The following is a 19,747-nucleotide window of genomic DNA, read 5'->3' as shown; positions in this document are numbered from 1 at the left end:
TGGAAGACATAGGCATTGCAGTACTGAAAAACTCCTAAATTTGTTTTTCACTACAAGGACATGTAAAACTTAAAAGTGCATGTCCTACGTTTTATATGCACTGCACCCTGGCTTAGGCTGTCTAGGGCCTAACTTATAGGTGACTTATATTAATTAAAAAGAAAGGTTTAGGCCTTGCAAGAGGGTTAACTTCCCTTGTAGGCATGACAGTTTAAAACTGCACACACAATGCACTGCAAAGGCAGGCCTGAGACAATCTGAAGGGATACTTAAGTGGGCAACTCAATAAGTGCTGCAGGCCCACTAGTAGCATAAAATGTACAGAGCTGGGCCTGCCTCAACATTCCAAAACCTTGCATGAAAATAACCTGATTTATGGCTGGAGACAATTCTCTCGCCTACCCTGAAATTAGAATTATGCTTACCTTACATTATATCTTCTGTATGTATTAGTGCCTCTGAGTTTAACCTACGCTTGTACATGCCTCCCACCTTACTCTCTAATAGATTTTCAGTAAAATTACCATACTTCTCCTTATAAAGCATAAACAAACTTTTGGAGTAACTGTTCCTGCAACTGCAAAACCTGTCTAATCTATCAACTTTCCCTTCTGCATAAATCACACTGCTTTATTCTGTTTAAACTCTCGTTGTTATCCCACAATATTAACCTTTTAAGTGTGGGAGACAACCACAGCCCCACACCTGCATTCCCTCTGCTCTGAGTCTGTCAGCCACTGGATAATGCTGCGGAGGGCTTTAAAGGATCCTCTGGTGCTCGCACCAGAGGGTTTACTTTTAACATTTTAGAAGTCAGGCTGCTGGAGAAGAGTTTCGCCAACAGCTAGTCTTTTTTTTTCTTTTTGGTGAAATGATGATCAGCACGCATGATGCGCTGACATTATTCCTCTGAAAGTGAAATTAGCCGATCAGCACATTTTGCATTCACTGAATTGGTACGCTGGGCATAGCTCAGTCTCCCAATTTGAATGGGGGAGGTATCATTAAAAAAAGGAGAATCTCCTCTTTACAAAAACATCTCTCCCTAGTGGATACCTGCTTTGGGGTTGCCACAGAAGGGTGATCCCCAGCAGGGATCCAAAAACTAGACACCAAGGATGATGACTGCCGGGGAGGGGGGAGGCCACCCCCCTGAGCCTCTGCTCTTTCCCTTGCTCTGGGCAAGTCTTTCTGTCCCATGGGGTGGTGATGAGCGTCTTCACCTCTGTAGGAAAGTCCTCCTTTTTGCCCTGCTCACCCCCAGACTTTTTGGACAGGTACTGGTGGTTACTGACTCTTGGCTTTGCCCTAGGTACTGCTTACGAGTCCCAGGGCCGGTGCTCTGTGTAAAGTGGATATGCAAATTAGGCTAATTATAATTGGCAAAGTTAACCTACCTATAAGTCCCTAGTATATGGTAGGGCATGTAGGTTTAGGGACCACAGCATAGGTAGTGCACCCATAGGTACACTGCTGAGGTGCCCAGTGTCATTTTAAAGGCAGGCCTGCCTTGCTGGCTGCTTTTAAATTAAAGTTATATGCAAATTCGACTTTTGAATTAAAAGTAGTTCCAAAGTCTTAAACTACCTTATTTTTACATATAAGTCACCCCTAAGGTATGCCCTATGTGCCCCTAGGGCTGGGTGCCATGTAACTATAAGCAGGGACCATATAAAAGTAGTTTTATAAGCCCTGGTGAGGTAAAAACAGCCAAATTTGTTTTTCCCTCATGGTAGTAAATGGCCTTCATAGGCTACAATGGGGAGACTTTATTTTAATTTTTAAAGTCCCCTTAAATGATGGATACCAAGGGTCTGGTATCAAATTAATTGCTATAATAAACCCCACAACTTCCAGTTTTTGGATGTAATATAACTTGTTCAGGTAAAGAGTTTTAAACTTTACCTGAAAAGTTGCCAATTTCAGCCCTGCATTGTTTTTGCTGCTGTGCTCTGATTGGCCAGGCTGCCTTGATGAGGTGTAAAGTGGACTGGCTTCACACAAAGGAATGTGCCTGTGGGAGGGAATCTCCCCTCAACAAGAGGCAGGAAGGGAGAGGGCTGCCAAACTAGTCTTCAAAGGCAGAGAAGGACATTTAGAGCAACCAGCAACACCCCCACATCCTGCAACCTCAGACAACAAGGTGCCCCTTGATTAGATTAGGAGAGGGCAGGAGAGGGGTGTGTTTATGATTTTTAGCCACACCAGTGGGTCGGCTCAGCCAGATGTAACCTCCAAAAATCAGATTCAGCCATGATGGATTTTTGAAGAATGTTGCCTCCTGGGATTGATTTTTGCCACACTTCCCAGGAAGTGGTCATCACAGGGGGAAGGACCCTGCACCTGATTGGAGAACCAGGACCCCCTTGCTTTTCACCCAGGAGCAAGGATAAAACTGGCAGACCTGCATCCACACCTCAGATCCCCATCAGATTCAAACAAGGAAGAACCAAAGGAGAAGAAGGACTGCCCTGCTGGACCCCTGGCCTGCACCTGGAACCTGCACTCAGAAGGACTGCACCAGCTGCACACTTGGGCTTCACCACAAGAAGGACTTTGCCTGGCTTCAACTGGTTCAAGGAGGGACTCCCTGTTTGCTACAGGTGAGAAAAAACTAACCAGAGTCCCTTGCACCAACTCCTGAAGAAACCGACCAGCTGACTACTGTCCAGTGGCCAAAAAGGAGTTTGCACCAGGTGCATTCTGGGAGTTGTAGTCCGCACCCCCAAGGATCATCTCAGAGCTTCTGGACCCTTGGGGTGAGCTGTGGACCCCAAAAGAACATCTGGGAGAAGCCCCAGAAGTTTGGAGAACTTTTGAAAAAAAGCTCCATAGAGGCACCGACCCGCCGCGGCAACTCTAGCCGGCTTGCCTCAACCGCGACCAGGCCTGATTTGCTTGTTCGTCCCGGTAAAGAAAGTCTCCGAAAAAGAGACTAATTCCTAAGGTAAAAAGTTGACCGGGACCTCCCAGCCAGCGTATCCGAGGAGGGCTCCAAGGACATCGGATCAAGATCCAGGTTTACCCCGGTCAAAGGATTTTCACCTCGAAAAAACGACTAAGTCGAAGGTAAAAATCTCCACCGAGGATTCCCGGGACCACAGGAGGTCGGATTGGACTGGCAGGTTCGTCCCGCTGAAGAAAATCTTCAGAAAAGAGACTAAGTGTGAAGGTAAACTTTTAACCGAGGCCTCTCGCGGCCTGTAGCCGATCAGGGCTCCATCGAGGTCGGCCTTAAACTTTGACTTTGCCCCGGTCGAGGGGCAACCAGATGACCCGATTGGCCTTTTTGTTTCTAGGCGCTAAAAAACAATAATTCTTTAAAAATTCATATCTCCGGTTCCCCTTAACTGATTTTATTCGTTTTTGTGTGATTTTAAAGATAAAAATATAATTTATTTTTATAAATTGGTTTTGGATTTTTAAACTGGTTCCTGTGTTTTATTTAATTACTGTTTTGTGATATTTGAATGCTTTACACTCTGTCTCCTAAGTTAATCCTTGTCCTTGTTGCCAAGCTACCAAGGGTTGAGCTGGGTTTAATTTACTGAGACCTAACTGGACCTAAGTGGAGGTTAGTGGCTTATTGCTAAGTGTAGGTACCTACCTGCCCTTACCAATAACCCATTTTCCAACAACCTCAACATGCCCCCGGTAGGCAGTAAACTCACTAGACACCAGGATTTCTTTTTTTTTTTTTTTTGAAAGCATGTTTTGTGGGGGATTAACCCCCAGGGTTTGGGCCTGTGCTCCCCCACCAGGGCCCCATTACGCTTTCTGCCCCATTGATGGCTGAATGGCAGAGTTTACCACCAATGTGCACCCCATCCCTGGGCAGGGCTTTCTTTTCATGGGAGGACAGCACCAATGGCATAGGCTGTTGCTCTCTGACCCTATTAGTCTTTCTGCTCCCACCTGCAAAGCCAATCTGTCCCCTGGGGGCAATAAAGGGGGTCACAAAACCCACTAAACACCATGGATATATTTTATTTTTGTAGAAAGATTGTGTGTGGGTGTACTGCAGTGGAGTTGGGCCTGCCCTCCAACTCTAATTCCCAAACAGTCTTTCTGCTCTTTTGGGGCACAGAGCCCCATTCCCATGGCAAGCAAGAGGAATGTTGATTATTTTGGCTGTAGTTTTGACATCTGGACCGACAGAGTAGGAGTAAATTCAAATTAATTTCCTCCTACTTGCCATTGTGAATGGTTGCACTATTCTGGATCATGCTCTGCCACCCAAGGAAAGCAACTAAACCCAGCAATTTAGAAATCTAGACACCCATAGGAACTCCAGGGTAGTGTACCTTGCATGAATTCCACAATGTTGTCTTGCAAACTCAAACTTAGCCTAAAAGCATGCATTTCCTCGTATTTTGGTAAAGTTAAGTTCCAAAATGTGTGGAATCACAAATTCCCTACCACCCAGCCTTCCTCCACTTGTCCCAATAAAAACGGTACCCCACGTGTGGCTGACCCAAACACCCTTCACACAAAAGGCCCCAAATTGAAACATGGAGAAATCGGAAGTAGGGGTAGCCGTGGTATTTGGGCATGGGCTGGATGGCCACTCAGATAAACCTATCAAAGCCAAACATTCTGAAAACCAGACACACCGAGGGAAAGGCCAGGGTGGTGTGCGTTACCTGTAATTTTGTGGATTCACGCAGATTCTGATAGTTTACATCACAGAAATGCAAGGAAAATGTGTGATTTTAGGCAACATGTAAGGTTTGCAGAGCATTGCTGGTACGAAACAAATGTGAGATCCATGCAAGGACACCACTCTGGACTGCCCTATGTGTCTAGTTTTGAGTAATGTCTGGGTTTACTAGGTTTCTCTGGGTAGCTACCAAACATGGGCCCAGATAGCGCAGCTACCCCCACTCCTAGATCAGGTCATTTTTTGACAGATAATGTTGATTGATGTCTCTATGTTGTGTTTTTCGCCCTTTGGTATCTCTGGCGCTAGGTCCAGCCACACAAGTGAAGTACAATTAGCATGAGGAGACTTGGGGGAACTCTAGGTGGTCCAAAATTTGATGCTCCACTCAGATTTCAGTTTTTTACATCACAGCAGTATGAGGAAAGGTGATTATAGCCATAGTTTGAGTTTTGCAAGGCCTTCTGCGTAAAAACAAAACTGTTGAGAGTCACGGAAGTCACACCACCCTGGACTCCTTTGAGTGTCTAGTTTTCATAAATGTGCCGGTTTGATACGGTTTCCTAGTTGCCAGCTGAGCTGGGCCCAAAATTCAAAACTACTCAAATTAGAAAAAAAGGTTAATTTTAAGTAGAAAAAGTTGATGTCCCCATGTGGGGTTTTCTGCCTTTTCTGTTTTGGGCACTAGGCCCATGCACATGGGGTGTTCCATTTGTATCGGCAGACTTGGGGAAAAGCTAAATGGTAGGAAATGTATGGCTTCCTGCATATTCCAGAGCTTTCTGTCATAGAAATGTGAGGAAAATGTGCTTTTGACAAAGTTTGAGGTTTGAAAGGGCTTCTGGGTAAAAGAAACCTGGTCAGTGGCATTCACGCCATAGCACCATGACCGCCCGGGGTGTCTAGTTTTCAGAAAATACCGTTTGAGGTAGCGCCCAAATTCAGCAGCCACCAACACTGTAAAAAATTTGGTGAACAAATCTGATCTATCCACATTTCGTTTTGGGCCTTTTACTGTTGAGGACACTCGGTCCAACCACACAAGTGAGATACCATTTTTATCAGGAGACTTAGCAGAAGCTTGGATGTTAGGCATGTGTGGCTTCCTGTAGATTACAGAACTTATCCTCACAGAAATGTGGGAAAAATGTATGTTTTAGCCACAGTTTGTGACGGCTTCTGGGTATAAAAACCTCATTGGAACCACACAAGTCACACCACAGTGGACGACCTCGGGTGTTCAGTTGTCAGAAATATCATGGTATGGTAGGTTTTAGTGGGTAGCTATGGCTCAACATCTGAAGCTACACAAGTGTAAAAAAGCATTTATTTTGCTGGGTAAAATGTCTCCAAATCGAGTTTTGAGGTGTATTGTGTTGCAAACGCTAGGCCCAGCCACACAAGTGTGATACCGTTTTTATTCAGACATGTGGAAATGTACAATAATCGAACATATGCAATTACCAATTGTATTTCTCTGTATTTTATTGTCCCAAATGTAAGCCAATGTGCAAGAAGAAAGGCATGTTGCAGAATTTTCCCTGAATCACGTGCTAAATATGCATACCCATAAATTCAGAATGTACAAATAACCACTGCTCCCAAACTCAGTAATGGTGTAGATTTTAAAAATAAATAGGTTTCCTTCTTACCATTTTTCACTCTATATATTTTACCATATGATTTGCTCTATACTTGGTTCACAATGAAAACTCATTGCAAGGCGAAGCTCAGTTGTTGGCTGTGTGTGTACTTTGGGTTCATGGAGAATCTGCAAACCCTTTATAGGCTCATCACCAGAAGATCTAGGTGACATAACGGTTTAATGCTTTTGTAAATCAGCCATTGTGACAAGAAGTTACGGATTAAAATATTGTCACAAATGGCTATTTTATTCCCATACATTTCATTTTTTTTTACCAGCAGTTAGTTTCTTTGGAAAAACGTATAGGGAGGGATCTACTCAAATGGTCCTTTGCTGAATTCAGAATTCTGTCTTAATTTTCAGAAATGTATGGTTTTCCAGGATCATCCATGGGTTTCACATTGGTTGCACTACAAATTGGAAGTAGGTTGAAAGCACAGAATTAGGTAAAATAGACAACCTCATAGAAAAATGACAAAGCTGTGGTAAAAAATGTTTTTTATTCAGCTCTGCTTGTTCCTGAAAGCTGGTCATTTTAACACAGAAAACCTTTTGGTCATGCCATTTTTAGGAAAATAAACACACTTTCTTGTGCAGTGCCAAATGTGGCCTTGATTTGGCTGTTTTCGGTCTACTCCATGGGAATCCACAAAGCCCGGACCCTTAGGATCCCTATAAGCAGTGTTTGAAATGGAAAAGTAGAAGCGCAGGTACTCTGAACCAGAGTTCCTAATTATTTCTGAGAAGTGCTGATACTCTCCAATTAAAAGTATTACGTTTTTCTTGAGAAGTACAAGTACTCTCCATCTAAAAATAAAAAAGTGCAGGTACTAAGTACCGGATGGTACCGGCCCATTTAAAGCACTGCCTATGATGTTAGGGGGAAAAAAGGACACAAATTTGACATGGATAATTTATGTGGAAAAAAGTTATGGAGGTGTAAGCACGAAGCACCCCAAATAGCAAAAAAAGGTTTCAGTACTGTGGGGAAAAGCCTCGGCAGTTATGGGCTTTATCTCCTTCACCTCATTTTGTTACCACCTCTTTTCCACTTTAAACTTACTCTGATAATTACACCTAACTCCTATTAGCGTAATACGTCACCACTTGAAAATTTAGTACGTTTTTCATTTTCCTTTCAGCACAAGACTAACACAATAACCAACACATTTATGCCAATAGATAACAACCACTGGAATAACCACTAACTTTGGGTTAAAGAGTAGCTTTCTACCCGCATAAAGCTCTTCAACACCTCATCAGAGGTATTTTGCGCTATAGAAATGTAATTACAATACAACGAACTCAGAAAACGCAAGGAGATGCAAAAAGAACGCTTACTATAGAAACTCTTGCACTTAAAACCCCGATCAGACAGCAAGACGCAGAACAGACAACTCCCTCCTTTGAGTTATGAGATTTATTCAAAAAGGATGATGTGTTTAGAGCTCGAAAAAGTATTCAGGTGCGCATGCTCCATGTGCTTAGGGGCGCTATCTTGCAATTGAGTGACGTTTCTCTTGGTCTGGAATAGTGACAATTGCCTTGCGCCTTTATTCTGTTAAGACGCAAGTAAAATAGAGATAGGGCTCACGTCGAGTCTGTCCGTTACTCATCTTTGCCACTCACGGAACCGATCTCCGGCTGCTAAATCACCTTACCGCCCTCCTCCCGAGCGCTCTCTAGACAGAACAGCGCCTCCGAGCATGCGCTGCGGGTCCGTGTCGCCTGTTCTGAGCATGAGTAGTCTACCTTTGGGCTTGTGTAAACAGCGCCGCGCCGCGTTGGCTAGGAGGAAGCTGTTCGTCCGAGCGGTCTCTGTCTAGAATCATAACAGCCCCACTGGTTACAGGGCTGACCCTTGACCTCTCGTTCTCAGAGAAAGCACTACAGGTATGGAGAAGTACATACAGTGTCAAGGAAAAGAAATATCTGGAAAGAACACAGGAGAGGTGAGTCAAGGGTTGTAGCTGTGCTTCAAAAAATCCAAATTTGAATAGTTTTTGGTTTAAAGTAATACCTAATAATGTCATCTAACATTCGCGCCGCTTTTGCTCTAAGCAAGGGGAGATATGGTAAGGTAGCTTGCACCTTGATAGACACGAGGGCTCATCTTTTCTGTCACAAATCATTGTCTCATGCCTGTCATCCTCTTGACTCAAAAAAGGCAGGTGAAGTCAGGCATTTAAAAGGATGACCTCATCAAGATGAATGGGAAATGGACACTTTTTGAAGGGTAATGTAGGTCTGAAAAGCTGGTGACCCTACCTACAAAAGACTATAGAAGCAATTTTTTTGCCAAACAGGTGCATAGCAGTATAATGAGGATGACACCTTCCAAATGGGGGAATTGAAGCGTGACCAGATTTAAAGCCAAAAACCGGGACATTTCTTAAAAAGTAGAAGGACTACAATTTTACTTCAGCCAAGTGTGCAGAATGGCAGCACTCATCAGCAAAGAATTATAGCAGAGGCACTAAGAACATAAATAAAATGCAATTTCAAAGCCATTATAATACCCATTACTTAAATTGCTTTCTGAGAACACCTGCTAACTATCTCTTCTTTGGAAAAAAAATCACCCTCCACCATTTTCAGGCGACCCTCTCTAAAAACCGGGACACAAGCTAAATTTCCTCAAATCTTTCAGGGACTGCTCGTGAAACACCTGGACTGTCCCGGCAAATATGGGACGCCTGATCAACCTAGGGAATTGACAGGTATGTTGTCTGGTGAGTTAATCCAATTACTTCCTTGGGAGCAACCCAGGAGTATACATACTCTAAAATGCTTTAGGTAGTTAAAATGCAAGATTAAATAAATGGAAACATGGTGTTCTGCCAACATGCAGTAGGATGGCATCCCCAACAATGATGACTAATAAGAACAGCTTGTTTTTTCTTTTGTGTTTTTTTCTATTTTTCCTATTCCGTATTTATTGCATATTCATAACCCAATAAATAACAAAGTATTTTCATCCCCCAATTTCAAGAAACTTATCGTCTGATTTAGAGTTTGGCAGATCGGTACTTTTGCCACACACATGACGGATATATAATCTGCCGTACTATAAAAGGATTATACTCCATGGCACTTGTAATAAGATGGACAAGATATCCATCATCTCTGTGAGAGTAACCCATTCGCCAAACTGTAGATCAGGTCCGAAGCTTGTTGAACTGTGAAGCATGCAAGGCTAGGCTTAGCACCTTTCTCAGAAAATTGCCAGTCACTTGTTTACACTTTGCTTAAAGTAAGGGTGAAAAGCTTGTAGGTAAAAAAAATAATTTGTACACAATTCTTGGTATCTTTTGTAACATGGCAGTTAGCCCTATGTCTGATTTAATACTTATTTAAAAATGAGACAGCTCTTAACGACCTTTTAAGTGATATCTTCATGTATTTGTTCATGCATTTGTTGAATTAGATTTCTATTTGAAAAGAGGGAAATACTGAATTTTATTACAAGAACGGAGGCTCCTATTATGCTTCCTTTTCTTGCTTTATTCTCAATAGCAGCCAAGATAAAAAACACATAAACAAGAACTACATAGCCCATGAATCAAGAAAAACTAGATGTCATGCATGAAGTCATAGAAAAATAACCAATAGAAAGCGCCCAACCCCAATAACTGTCTTAACTGCGAGCAACAAGTCCTCTTTTCTTGCTGCTCGCAGTCAAGATAAGTTCTATGTTCTTCTTACATATAATATTGCTGTTGTTGTCTTATTTGCTGTATTTTATTTGTTGGTATGATTAATCTGCTTTTTTAGTGACATCCTTACTGTTTGTTGCTTGTTTTTCTAAAAACTAAAGCGAACGCCAATTCGCTCGTCGTTTGGTGAGCCGAACGCTCTTCAGAACGTTCGGCTCTCCCGCTGTCACACTTCTGAGGTATGCGCCTCACTCGAGCGCTTACCTCAGTAGGATTTGCATCGCGTAGCGGCAGCGCATCTCGGCGGTCATTTTCATTTGGGTTTCTGCGTCTTGCAAGGCACTTTTCTTTCTGGCTCCACGGCGGTTCAACACCGCGTTTCCTGAGCGTCCTTGGCCAACAGGCAGTTCCTGCTCCGGGCGGACTCGGGGAGCGAGTCACTCCTCCTCAAGCCTTTTTTGTTTTTTGGAGGCGTGTCTTTCATTCTTTACACTCCCCCTGCCCACCGCTATTGCCCACAACACATTTTTAACCCTTTCTTTACTGGTTTGATCTTGGGTATATAATTTTTTTTTTCTTTTTCCTACCTTTTTTCAATTTGTTAGCTTTTCTGCCCCAGAACTTATTTAACTTTTCAAGAAAATGTCTAAGAATGCTTCTGAAGATGCTAATAATGTTGATATTAATCGCGCTGATTTGAATACTTTTATTCAAGATACTGTTCAACAGGCTGTGTTATCATCTATGTTGCATATGTCAAAAAAGTTGGAAATATCTTTTAAAAAATTGGCTACCCAAAATGCTAACGTTTCTGAGCAAATTAAAGGGAAAAAGCACACTTTTTCCAAGGTACAGGCTATGTTGAGCGCTGATGACTCTCCCCAATTTGCTGGTCCTTCTCCCGTAAGGAGTTTCATACAGTGGAAAAGGGTCCCTCTCCTTTTAATATTACACAAGGGACACAGATGATGATATGGAGTATGTTGATGGGGAAGACAATGATACTCAGGGTTTGGATGATCCCTGGCAAGGGCCTCTAGAGAAAAGGCAAAAAATGTATCTTTCTGATTCGGACCTTTCTTCAAACATAAATAATTTTACTGTTCTTGATGCTATGGGGGAACCAATGTTTGATCCCACTTTGATACACCATCCAAACTCTACTTAATGGTTCCCGTCTGAACATGTGGCGGAATATGTTTCGCTTCACTTAAGACACTCTTTGGACAAATCCACGAGAAACAAATTGCGCTCTGAATGTCCCCGTCCCTCCCTCCCTAACAACATCACTTCCACTCCTGTTATTGATCCTAATATGGTTTTATTTTTCTCCAAATATGGTAAAGATCCTAAGAAAGGGGTCGATAGGGCGTGGTCCGTTTGCCAGGACAGAATTTTAGACCTGGTTGGTCCTCTGACCAGAATTCTTGATTTGGCTGAAGAGGCCAGGTTGGAAGGCTCACAAATTGATCCCGCTACCTTTTCTAACTGGGCCCAACAGGCAGTTTGCATTTTGGGCAATGCGAACACCGCTATTTCTCAGGAGAGACAAAACAGTCTTTTGCTTAAAATGGATCCTAAATTGGGCAACCTTGCCACCAGAGAAGAAGGACAGCAAGCTAATGGTTTTCTTTTTGGGGACTCGCTTATAAAGGAACTCAGTAAATACGTTTCTACCTTCGCAAGCCTGGATAAGGCTCAGGTCTCACTGAAGAAGATTTTCAGCTCCAGGGTTTTTGGCAGGGCCGGTAAAGGGAGGAGCCACTTTACCGGCCGCTTCACCTCCCGTGGTGGCAGTTCCCTCAGAGGCTCCTCGTTCTACTCCCCTGAATTCAGACCTCAGTTCTACCCTCAAAGAGGGAGGGGGTTCAGGAGCAGAGATTACCGTCAAAGAGGAGGACAAGTCTCAAGTAAGAAATTGAAATTTTGACCCTCTTCCTGTGGGAGGTCGATTGGCGCATTTTCTTTCGAATTGGTATCAAATTACTGCGGATCCTTGGGCTCTTCAGAACATTCAAGGGTATTGCATAGACCTGTATCAAGTTCCCAGCCTACCTCGTCCTCCTCCCCCACTAAGGTTTTCCCAGGACAATCAAGTTTAGTCAAACTAGAGATTCTGTCTTTGATTTCCAAAAACGTAATAGAAGAAACATGCTTTCACCCCTCGGGTTTTCTCAGTACTATTTTTCTGGTCCAAAAGAAAAACAAAAAGTTTCGTCCAGTGATAAATCTGAAATCGTTCAACAACTATGTTGTTTACAATCATTTCAAAATGGAGACTTTTCTCCATCTCACAGACATCTTGATGGAAGGCGATTGGTTTGTTCGTCTAGATCTCCAGGACGCTTATTTTGCGATTCCTGTCCATCCTTTATACAGGAAATTCCTGCAATTTCAGTGGGAAGGCTTGATTTTCCCGTTCACGGCTCTTCCTTTCGGCCTCGCTTCTGCTCCCTGGTGTTTCACAAAGGTGATGAAGCCAGTGGTAGCTTATCTAAGAGCTCAGGGAATAAGATTGATCATCTATCATCTATCTAGACGATTTTCTCATTATGGCTCAGAACAAGGACACCCTGTTGGATCATTTACACATTTGCCTTCATCTTTTGCAGTCCCTAGGTTTTCTAGTAAACATGGAAAAATCTTCTCTTGTTCCCTCGACTCATGTGGAATTTTTGGGGTTCCTGATAGATTCCAAAGTGAGTTGGATAAAACACGAACTTCGGCAAGTCAATCTTTCCGTTCTCTCTCTTTGATCTCTGGCAAGAATTGTAGGCCTCTTGGCCTAATCCATTTAGGCCATATTTCCAGGTCCTTTACATTACAGAGCCCTTCAGAGGTTAAAGATTCGACATTTCCGCAGAGGTCTTCGGTACTCGGATATAATTTAGTTGGATCAGGACTCGAGAGCAGAGATACAGTGGTGGCTCGATCATTTGGAAGCATGGAACGGAAGAGCAATTTTCTCTTCGGCCCCAGATCTAGTATTAGAATCTGATGCAAGTCGGACAGGTTGGGGCGCAAGATGCGGCAACGTCTCGACTGGGGGCGTATGGTCAGAGAAGGAGTCTGCACTGCACATCATTTGTTTAGAGATGCTTGCAGGCTCCTTTGCAATGAAGACTTTCGCAAAGGACAAGGTAAGTTGCTCTGTTCTTTTAAAGATGGAGAATATTTCCGCAGTAAAGTATATCAATCATCTTGGAGGAACGAAATCCAAACCTCTTGCGGATCTAGCCAAAAGTTTTTGGGAGTTTTGCCTTCTTTGGAAATTGTCGGTCAGGGCACAATATCTACCGGGCAAAATGAACACAATAGTGGATTGGTGTTCACAGCATCTAAAAGATTCCAGCGATTGGAGTTCTCATCCTTTAGTATTCAACAAACTTTCTTCGAAATTCGGTGCCACGACGATAGATCTGTTCGCTTCTCGATTGAATTCTCACCTCCCAAAGTTTTACAGCTGGAGACCGGACCCTCAAGCTCTTGCTACAGACGCTTTTCTCCAGGATTGGTCTTTCCATCTCAACTATGCCTTTCCTCCTTTCATGATGATAGCCAGGGTCTTGGCCCAGGTTCATCGTCATCGAGCCTCCCTGGTGCTAGTGACTCCCTTTTGGCAAACACAGCCTTGGTTCCCTTCGGTTCTGGAGTTGTCAATCGATTTTCCGTTCCTGATCCTTACCTTTCCAGAGCTCCTTCTCGATCCGGAGGGTCATCCTCACGATATGTTTCTCGACCATACCTTAACTCTGGCAGCATGGAAGATTTCGGGTCAGCCTGGAGAACCCCCGGAATTTCGGAGGAAGCTGCTCAGTACATCTGCCACTCTTGGGTTCCAGGAACGACTAAGGCTTACAAGTCCGCCTGGTTGGTCTGGTGTGGCTGTTAATTGGACAGGAATTCAGATCCCTTTTCAGCCGATGTGACTTTAGTCATTTTTTTTTAAAGTTCTCTAGCCTCCCAGGGAAAGGCATACAGAACAGTGAATACTTATAGATCTGCTATTTCTGCCGAACATATTCAAATTGATGGGAAACCTGTTGGTGAACATCCTTTGGTGTGCCGTCTTTTGAAGGGAGTAAGGTTTATCCAACCCCCCTGCTTCTAGATATAATCATTTATGGGATGTAAATTTGGTTTTAAATTTGTTTAACTCTTGGCTCGATAACGAGTTGCTCTCTCTGAAATGCCTTTCAGCAAAGTTAACTATGTTCCTATGCTTGGTTTCTTTGAAACGTGTTTCCGATGTTAGAGCTTTAGATGTATCCTCCGTCCAGTTTTTCTCCTACCAATGTGTCTTTCAGAGTTCATAGAAGGACAAAGACAAATATTTCTGTGATTCATTAACCGTATTTTCCTTCACATCCTAAACTCTGTGTTGGTAACTGTTTAAAAGCTTACATTGCAAAACTGCAGAATTAAGAACGTCCTCCTCTCCCCAGTTGCTTATTTCTTTTTCCAAACCTCATAAACCCGTCTCTTCCCCTACCCTTGCTCGGTGGGTTAAATGGATTATGACCCTCGCGGGTATAGATTCCAGTTCCTTTGGAGCACATTCCGCCTGAGGTGCTATGGCTTCTAAGGCCCCCTGGGCCGGAGCTCGTTTGGAGGACATTCTTAGATCAGCAGACTGGTCTAATGTTTCCACTTTTAGAACTTTCTATTGTAAACCAATTTCTTCTGTGGCCGATTCTGTTATTAACATGCTTTAAACAAGCATAATAGGAGCCTCTGTTCTTGTAATAAAATTCAGATTTTCCTAGCTTTAGTGAAGGAAAGTCTAGATTTTATTAAAGACACAGAGGCGAGTATTATCCCACCGCTTTTATTAACCCTCCCATTTCTATTTCAGTGCCGGCTCCCCCTACACCACTCGCTTCGTCTTGAAGATGTTTGTTCCGTTTCCAAGGCCCTTCCTAAGGAAGTCTCTCCATCTGACACTCGTCACGATCATCGGTTAATGCTTTCCTGTTGTTATGAAGACCACCCGAATCCGATTCCTCCATCAGCCCTGGACTTTGCAAAATACTTTTTTACATTATTGATGGCTTTTCCCCTTATTTTGGTTATTATTCCTTTGTTTCGTTTACCTTGACCTGCTCTCTCAAGAAAAGAGAACTTGTTGCTCGCAGTTAAGACCGTTATTGGGGTTGGGCGCTTTCTATTGGTTATTTCTCTATGACTTCATGCATGACATCTAGTTTTTCTTGATTCATGGGATATGTAGTTCTTGTTTGTGTGTTTTTTATCTTGGCTGCTATTGAGAATAAAGCAAGAAAAGGAAGCTTAATACTCGCCTCCGTGTCTTTAATAAAATCTAGACTTTCCTTTACTAAAGCTAGGAAAATCTGAATTTTACTGTTTTCCCCAAATTATTTACCAGTATGGACTTAAAAATACAGACCAGCTCAATAAAATACCGACCAGGTGGGAACTCTGTAAGGCATAGTTAGCTGTACTGGGATTCACATCTGTGATCTGCAGATTTCTTCCACAAGCATCTATCTCACTGACCTGTACTGGGCATGTCAAGTGGTTAGCCCAGCAGCCTCAGATAAGTCCATTAAAGTAATGCAGAGTACTTTCCCACTACAAGCAGCACGTCCTGAATATGTCACCTAAACACATTTTAAACTGCCTTATGAAATAATTTTGTAATAATATTTATATTATTTTTTTATCAGATTTATGTACTGGTCTCACGTTCATGTGCCCATTCAGCTGTATTTGTTTGAAACAACAATACACTTACAAAGAGATGCTTCGGAGTAAAACAGACACGAAAGGGCACAGCTAGAGTATCATGTAGTTTATCAATGAAGACAACCTGTGATTCATTAACGTTGTTTTCCAAAAATGCATGTAACTGCTAATTCTTTATGTAATGATGCATTGACACTGCAGAGGTACTTCCTATGCTCTGATGGGTTTGTCTGATTTACAGTACCTTTTGTACTATACTTGCGACTGGTCTATCGATAAACATTTTAAGTGTTGTAGTCAATCCAAGAGGTCTAGTGGATGCTGAATCCATTAATCCAGCATGGCAGTTGTGGCAAGTTGTGTCATAAATACATGTGCCTGCTGAGCTTCTGTTGAATAATATGTATCCTAAACATGTTCCAGAATCCTTCTTTCCTTTTGCCTATAAAAATCCCCAAAAGCATCCTAAGTAGAAATATCATTATAAGATTTATCATTGTGCAGAAGACCAACAATGCCTTCATCAAGACAAAACTGCAAAGAAAGAGGATGTATGCCAATATGAAATCATAATGGAGAAGGAGAGAACAACCATGCTTGTTCCTTTTATGAAAAACGTACTTGTGATCTTTATGGGAATATATAAAGTCCTCTCCTCTAAGGTTCTTGTTCCTTCGGTTTCAAGTGAACTGTTCAGCCTTCTGGTCCAATTTGTTCTGGCTTTCTTGGACTCTGTATTTTGAAGTGGTGTAGTTAGACCAAGGTCGCAGAGCACCACAACCGTAATTCTGCAATGTGTTAGTGACTCTGCAGTTCACAGATAAATAGTTTATGTGGAAAGCCTTCTGTTTATCCATTCTTACTTGGCCTTGCTTCCTTTGGGTAACTTGTGAAGCAATTAGGGGTTCTGAGACCGGACTGGGTGGTTAGTGCTTGTTTCCCCACAGCTTGCAGGTGTAGGTCGAGCTACACTTTTTACATCCTAGGTATTGGGATCAGCGAGGGTGGGCTGGTCCTTATTTTTGTCTCTCAGTGCCTCTCTTGCTTTGCAGGTATTTGTTCCCAACTTCTACTAGGTTCCATCTCCCCCTGCAGCTCCTTCTGTTTTTGCCTTCTGCTCCTGATCTTCAGCTTAATCTCCTAGAGGCTTTGGCCGGTTCTCGTTTTCGGTGCAGCAGACTAGTACATTTTGCCAGTCCAACCAATCATCACAGACCTTTATCTAGTGCTAGCAATCCTTAGAAACGACGTCCTCCTACCATGTATATTATAGCTCGTTATTGCACGAGAAGGAGAAGAGGCGAGAGCTCAATTTATAGCAGAAAAGAATGAGATAATACATTTAAAAGATTTTTTGGGAAAATATTTTAAGGTCAGAACGTTTAGGACTTAAAGGGAAATGCAGTTGCCTCTCCTGAGGGTGCCAACTCACCCTCATAGAATGAGGATCAGGATAAGCAAGGTCTTCCTGTTGCCATTTACCACACATATTTCTCTTGCTAAAGAGCACGCCTTTTCTAAGCCTAAAGGATATTCCTGCTTGGCAGTGTGTAACTAGACAGCACATTCCTAGTATATGCTTGAATGACTTTTCGGACCTTTTAATACCAGACTTTTCTCTTGGAACAGGTTAAATTCCGTGATGTTGCTGCCTGTTTCTCTGAAGAAGAGTGGAAGCTTTTACCCCACTGGCAGAAGAATTTTTACAGGAATGTAATGAAGGAAATCCACCAAACCTTGGTCTTGTTGGGTAAATATGTAAATATGTAATGTTTGCACTTTAAAGAGAGAAATTATATATTTGGGGTTCATTTTCCAAAATCTTTTAAGACACATTGATATACCTACTTTGGTACTAGGGATGATAGGAGGTTTTACGTGGTGTGGTGCATAACAGTCAAATTGACTGGTATCTTGTGTTAAACCATTAGCCAGCTTTGGCTTTCTATTGAAGAGCACCTTGCATACTTGAACCTTAGGAGTGGGCCTATACATTGAAGCATACCAATAGGGTCAGGGGTGTGGAATTTAATAAAATATCTACTTGTCCATAGGACAGGTTGCTTCTTAAATCTACTTGTCCTGTAAATAAATCTACTTGCCCCTTTGGTGCCATGTAGTGTGGCGACAAATTAAGGCAGCAATCTCATTATGTAAGAGCTCTGATAATAGCCTCTTTGATTATGCCAGAGCTACTTCTATAGTAGGGCTTGAATACTTGAACTTTCAATCCCTACTATAGCAAATTCCTTATTTTGCCACCTTTCCGCAGATCTACATACTGGGGCTGGAGGAAGCAGTAATCAATAGTTCTAGGGCTCGAATGCTGTTGAGTCTGCAAACCTACTAACTTGCATGTTTTAAGGCTTTTCACCAGCTCTTCTCTAACCTTTTTCCATTATGAAAATTTACTCCTGACAATGGCAGAAGTAGAAGTTCCTCCAGGGTTGGGAAAAAAGTGGTTGGAGGGAAAGTGAACTTGTAAATGCTCAATAGATTTTCACATGAGCAAATCTACACATGCATATTTGCTCGTGCTAAAATACAGTTCACAAATATTTTCTAGGAGTGCGATTTCCTGCTCTACCTATGTAAGTTCTTGTGAATTCATGAAAGCCACTAATTCAAAGACATATACCATGGATGCACTTTTGTGACTTTCTTTAAGAATTGGGTCTGTAAATAGGTCTGGGGTTAACAAGGACATTTTGGCCCCCATTACGACTTAGGCACGGCCGCAGGAGACAATATACTGCCAGTGCTGGCGGTATGCTTGGCCCCTATTATGACATTTCCGTTGGGCCAGCGACGGAACAGCGGAAAAGTCACATCAACATTAAAGCCGGCTGCAATGTTGATGTGCAGCGGGTGCAGCAGCAATTCTGCTGTAATTCGGGCAGTGAAATCCGCGATGGGGCTGTGCCTGGGCGGCCCTGCACTGCCTATGACAAGTGCATGGGCAGTGCAGGGGCACCCTGTGTCCCCCTTACTGCCAGCCTTTTCATGGCAGTGTTTACCGCCATGGACAGGCTGGCGGTTGGGGACTCCAAATCCCCAGGGCAGCGCTGCTGGCAGCGCTGCCCTGGGGATTATGACCGCCCGGCAGAAGCCTGGCTGTATACTGGCGGGACCGGCGGTATGACCGTGGCGAATGCGCCACGGTCATAATATGCTGGCAGAACACCGCCAGCCTGTTGGCGGTGTTACCGCCAGTGTTCCACCGGCCGCTGGGGTCATAATGACCCCCTTTGTTTTTTATTAAACTTCTATTTCTCTATTGCCTGGGTTTACTGTGAATGATCGGTTTCTGCTCTTCCACAAGGAACATATTGGCACACAAAGTAGTTTTGTTCAGTGCTAGGAACTACTGTGGCAATCAGTGGTGTAATGAAAATGGAGGGGGCACCCCTGCAAACAACACGGAGCCCTCCCCCCACCACTGATTAACTTAGGGCAGGTGAGGGCTGCGGGGCCTTTGTTATGCCACTGATGGCAATGTGTGCTGTTTGAGACCAAAACTTTTTTTTTTGCCAGTGTTTGTTACCATGTTGAGAGCCTGTCCGCTCCCACAACAATTAAGTGTTACAAAAGCCATGTCAAAACAAGACACACATTGACAAAACCAAAAGACTCACAAAAAAATGTTGAATCGGTTGGCTTTGTTAGTGTTTGTTTATTTTCATGCTTATCATAATCTTGTTGAAAATGGCTACACTGATTTTCCATTAGGAATATGTTTTGGAAATATTAGCATGCATCAACACATTTTACTAAATAACGCTTCAAAGAAATAGGACCTAAAATTTCATAGTAGCAAAACTTATTTTTTCCTACTTGCATTTTTTTCTGAACATTTTATTTTGAAAGCAAATAATTATCACTCTTGCTTACAAGTTTCTGAAAACATCTGCATCTAATCAGAGAGCATTCTGGGAGCATTTATACTTAGCCTCATGTTATTAAACTTTTAAAACTTGTGTGTACACGCTTTTATTTTTTACTGGAACCACTGTCAGTAGTGCGGTGTGACCTTAAAACGTTTATTTACAGTGCTCATCCTAATAATGAAGGCTTTTCATT

General features: G+C 42.8%; 1 protein-coding gene across 3 annotated transcripts in view; it reads left to right on the top strand.

The window, feature by feature from the left end:
- Positions 1–8,075: 8,075 nt before the first annotated feature.
- The window catches only part of LOC138259620 (uncharacterized), a 49,145-nt gene continuing 37,473 nt past the window's right edge, over positions 8,076–19,747 (top strand). For all 3 annotated transcript variants that reach the window (XM_069207470.1, XM_069207469.1, XM_069207468.1), the window contains exons 1-2: positions 8,076–8,257; positions 17,297–17,417. In XM_069207470.1, coding sequence (XP_069063571.1) covers positions 8,201–8,257; positions 17,297–17,417 — 178 coding nt within the window. In that variant the 5' untranslated portion in view covers positions 8,076–8,200. The remainder of the gene's footprint in view (positions 8,258–17,296; positions 17,418–19,747) is intronic.

This window comes from Pleurodeles waltl, chromosome 9 (assembly GCF_031143425.1).
Source record: "Pleurodeles waltl isolate 20211129_DDA chromosome 9, aPleWal1.hap1.20221129, whole genome shotgun sequence".
NCBI classification, from domain to species: domain Eukaryota; kingdom Metazoa; phylum Chordata; class Amphibia; order Caudata; family Salamandridae; genus Pleurodeles; species Pleurodeles waltl.
The sequence above is the reverse complement of the archived record's forward strand: the minus strand, read 5'-3'. Positions and strand labels throughout refer to the sequence as shown.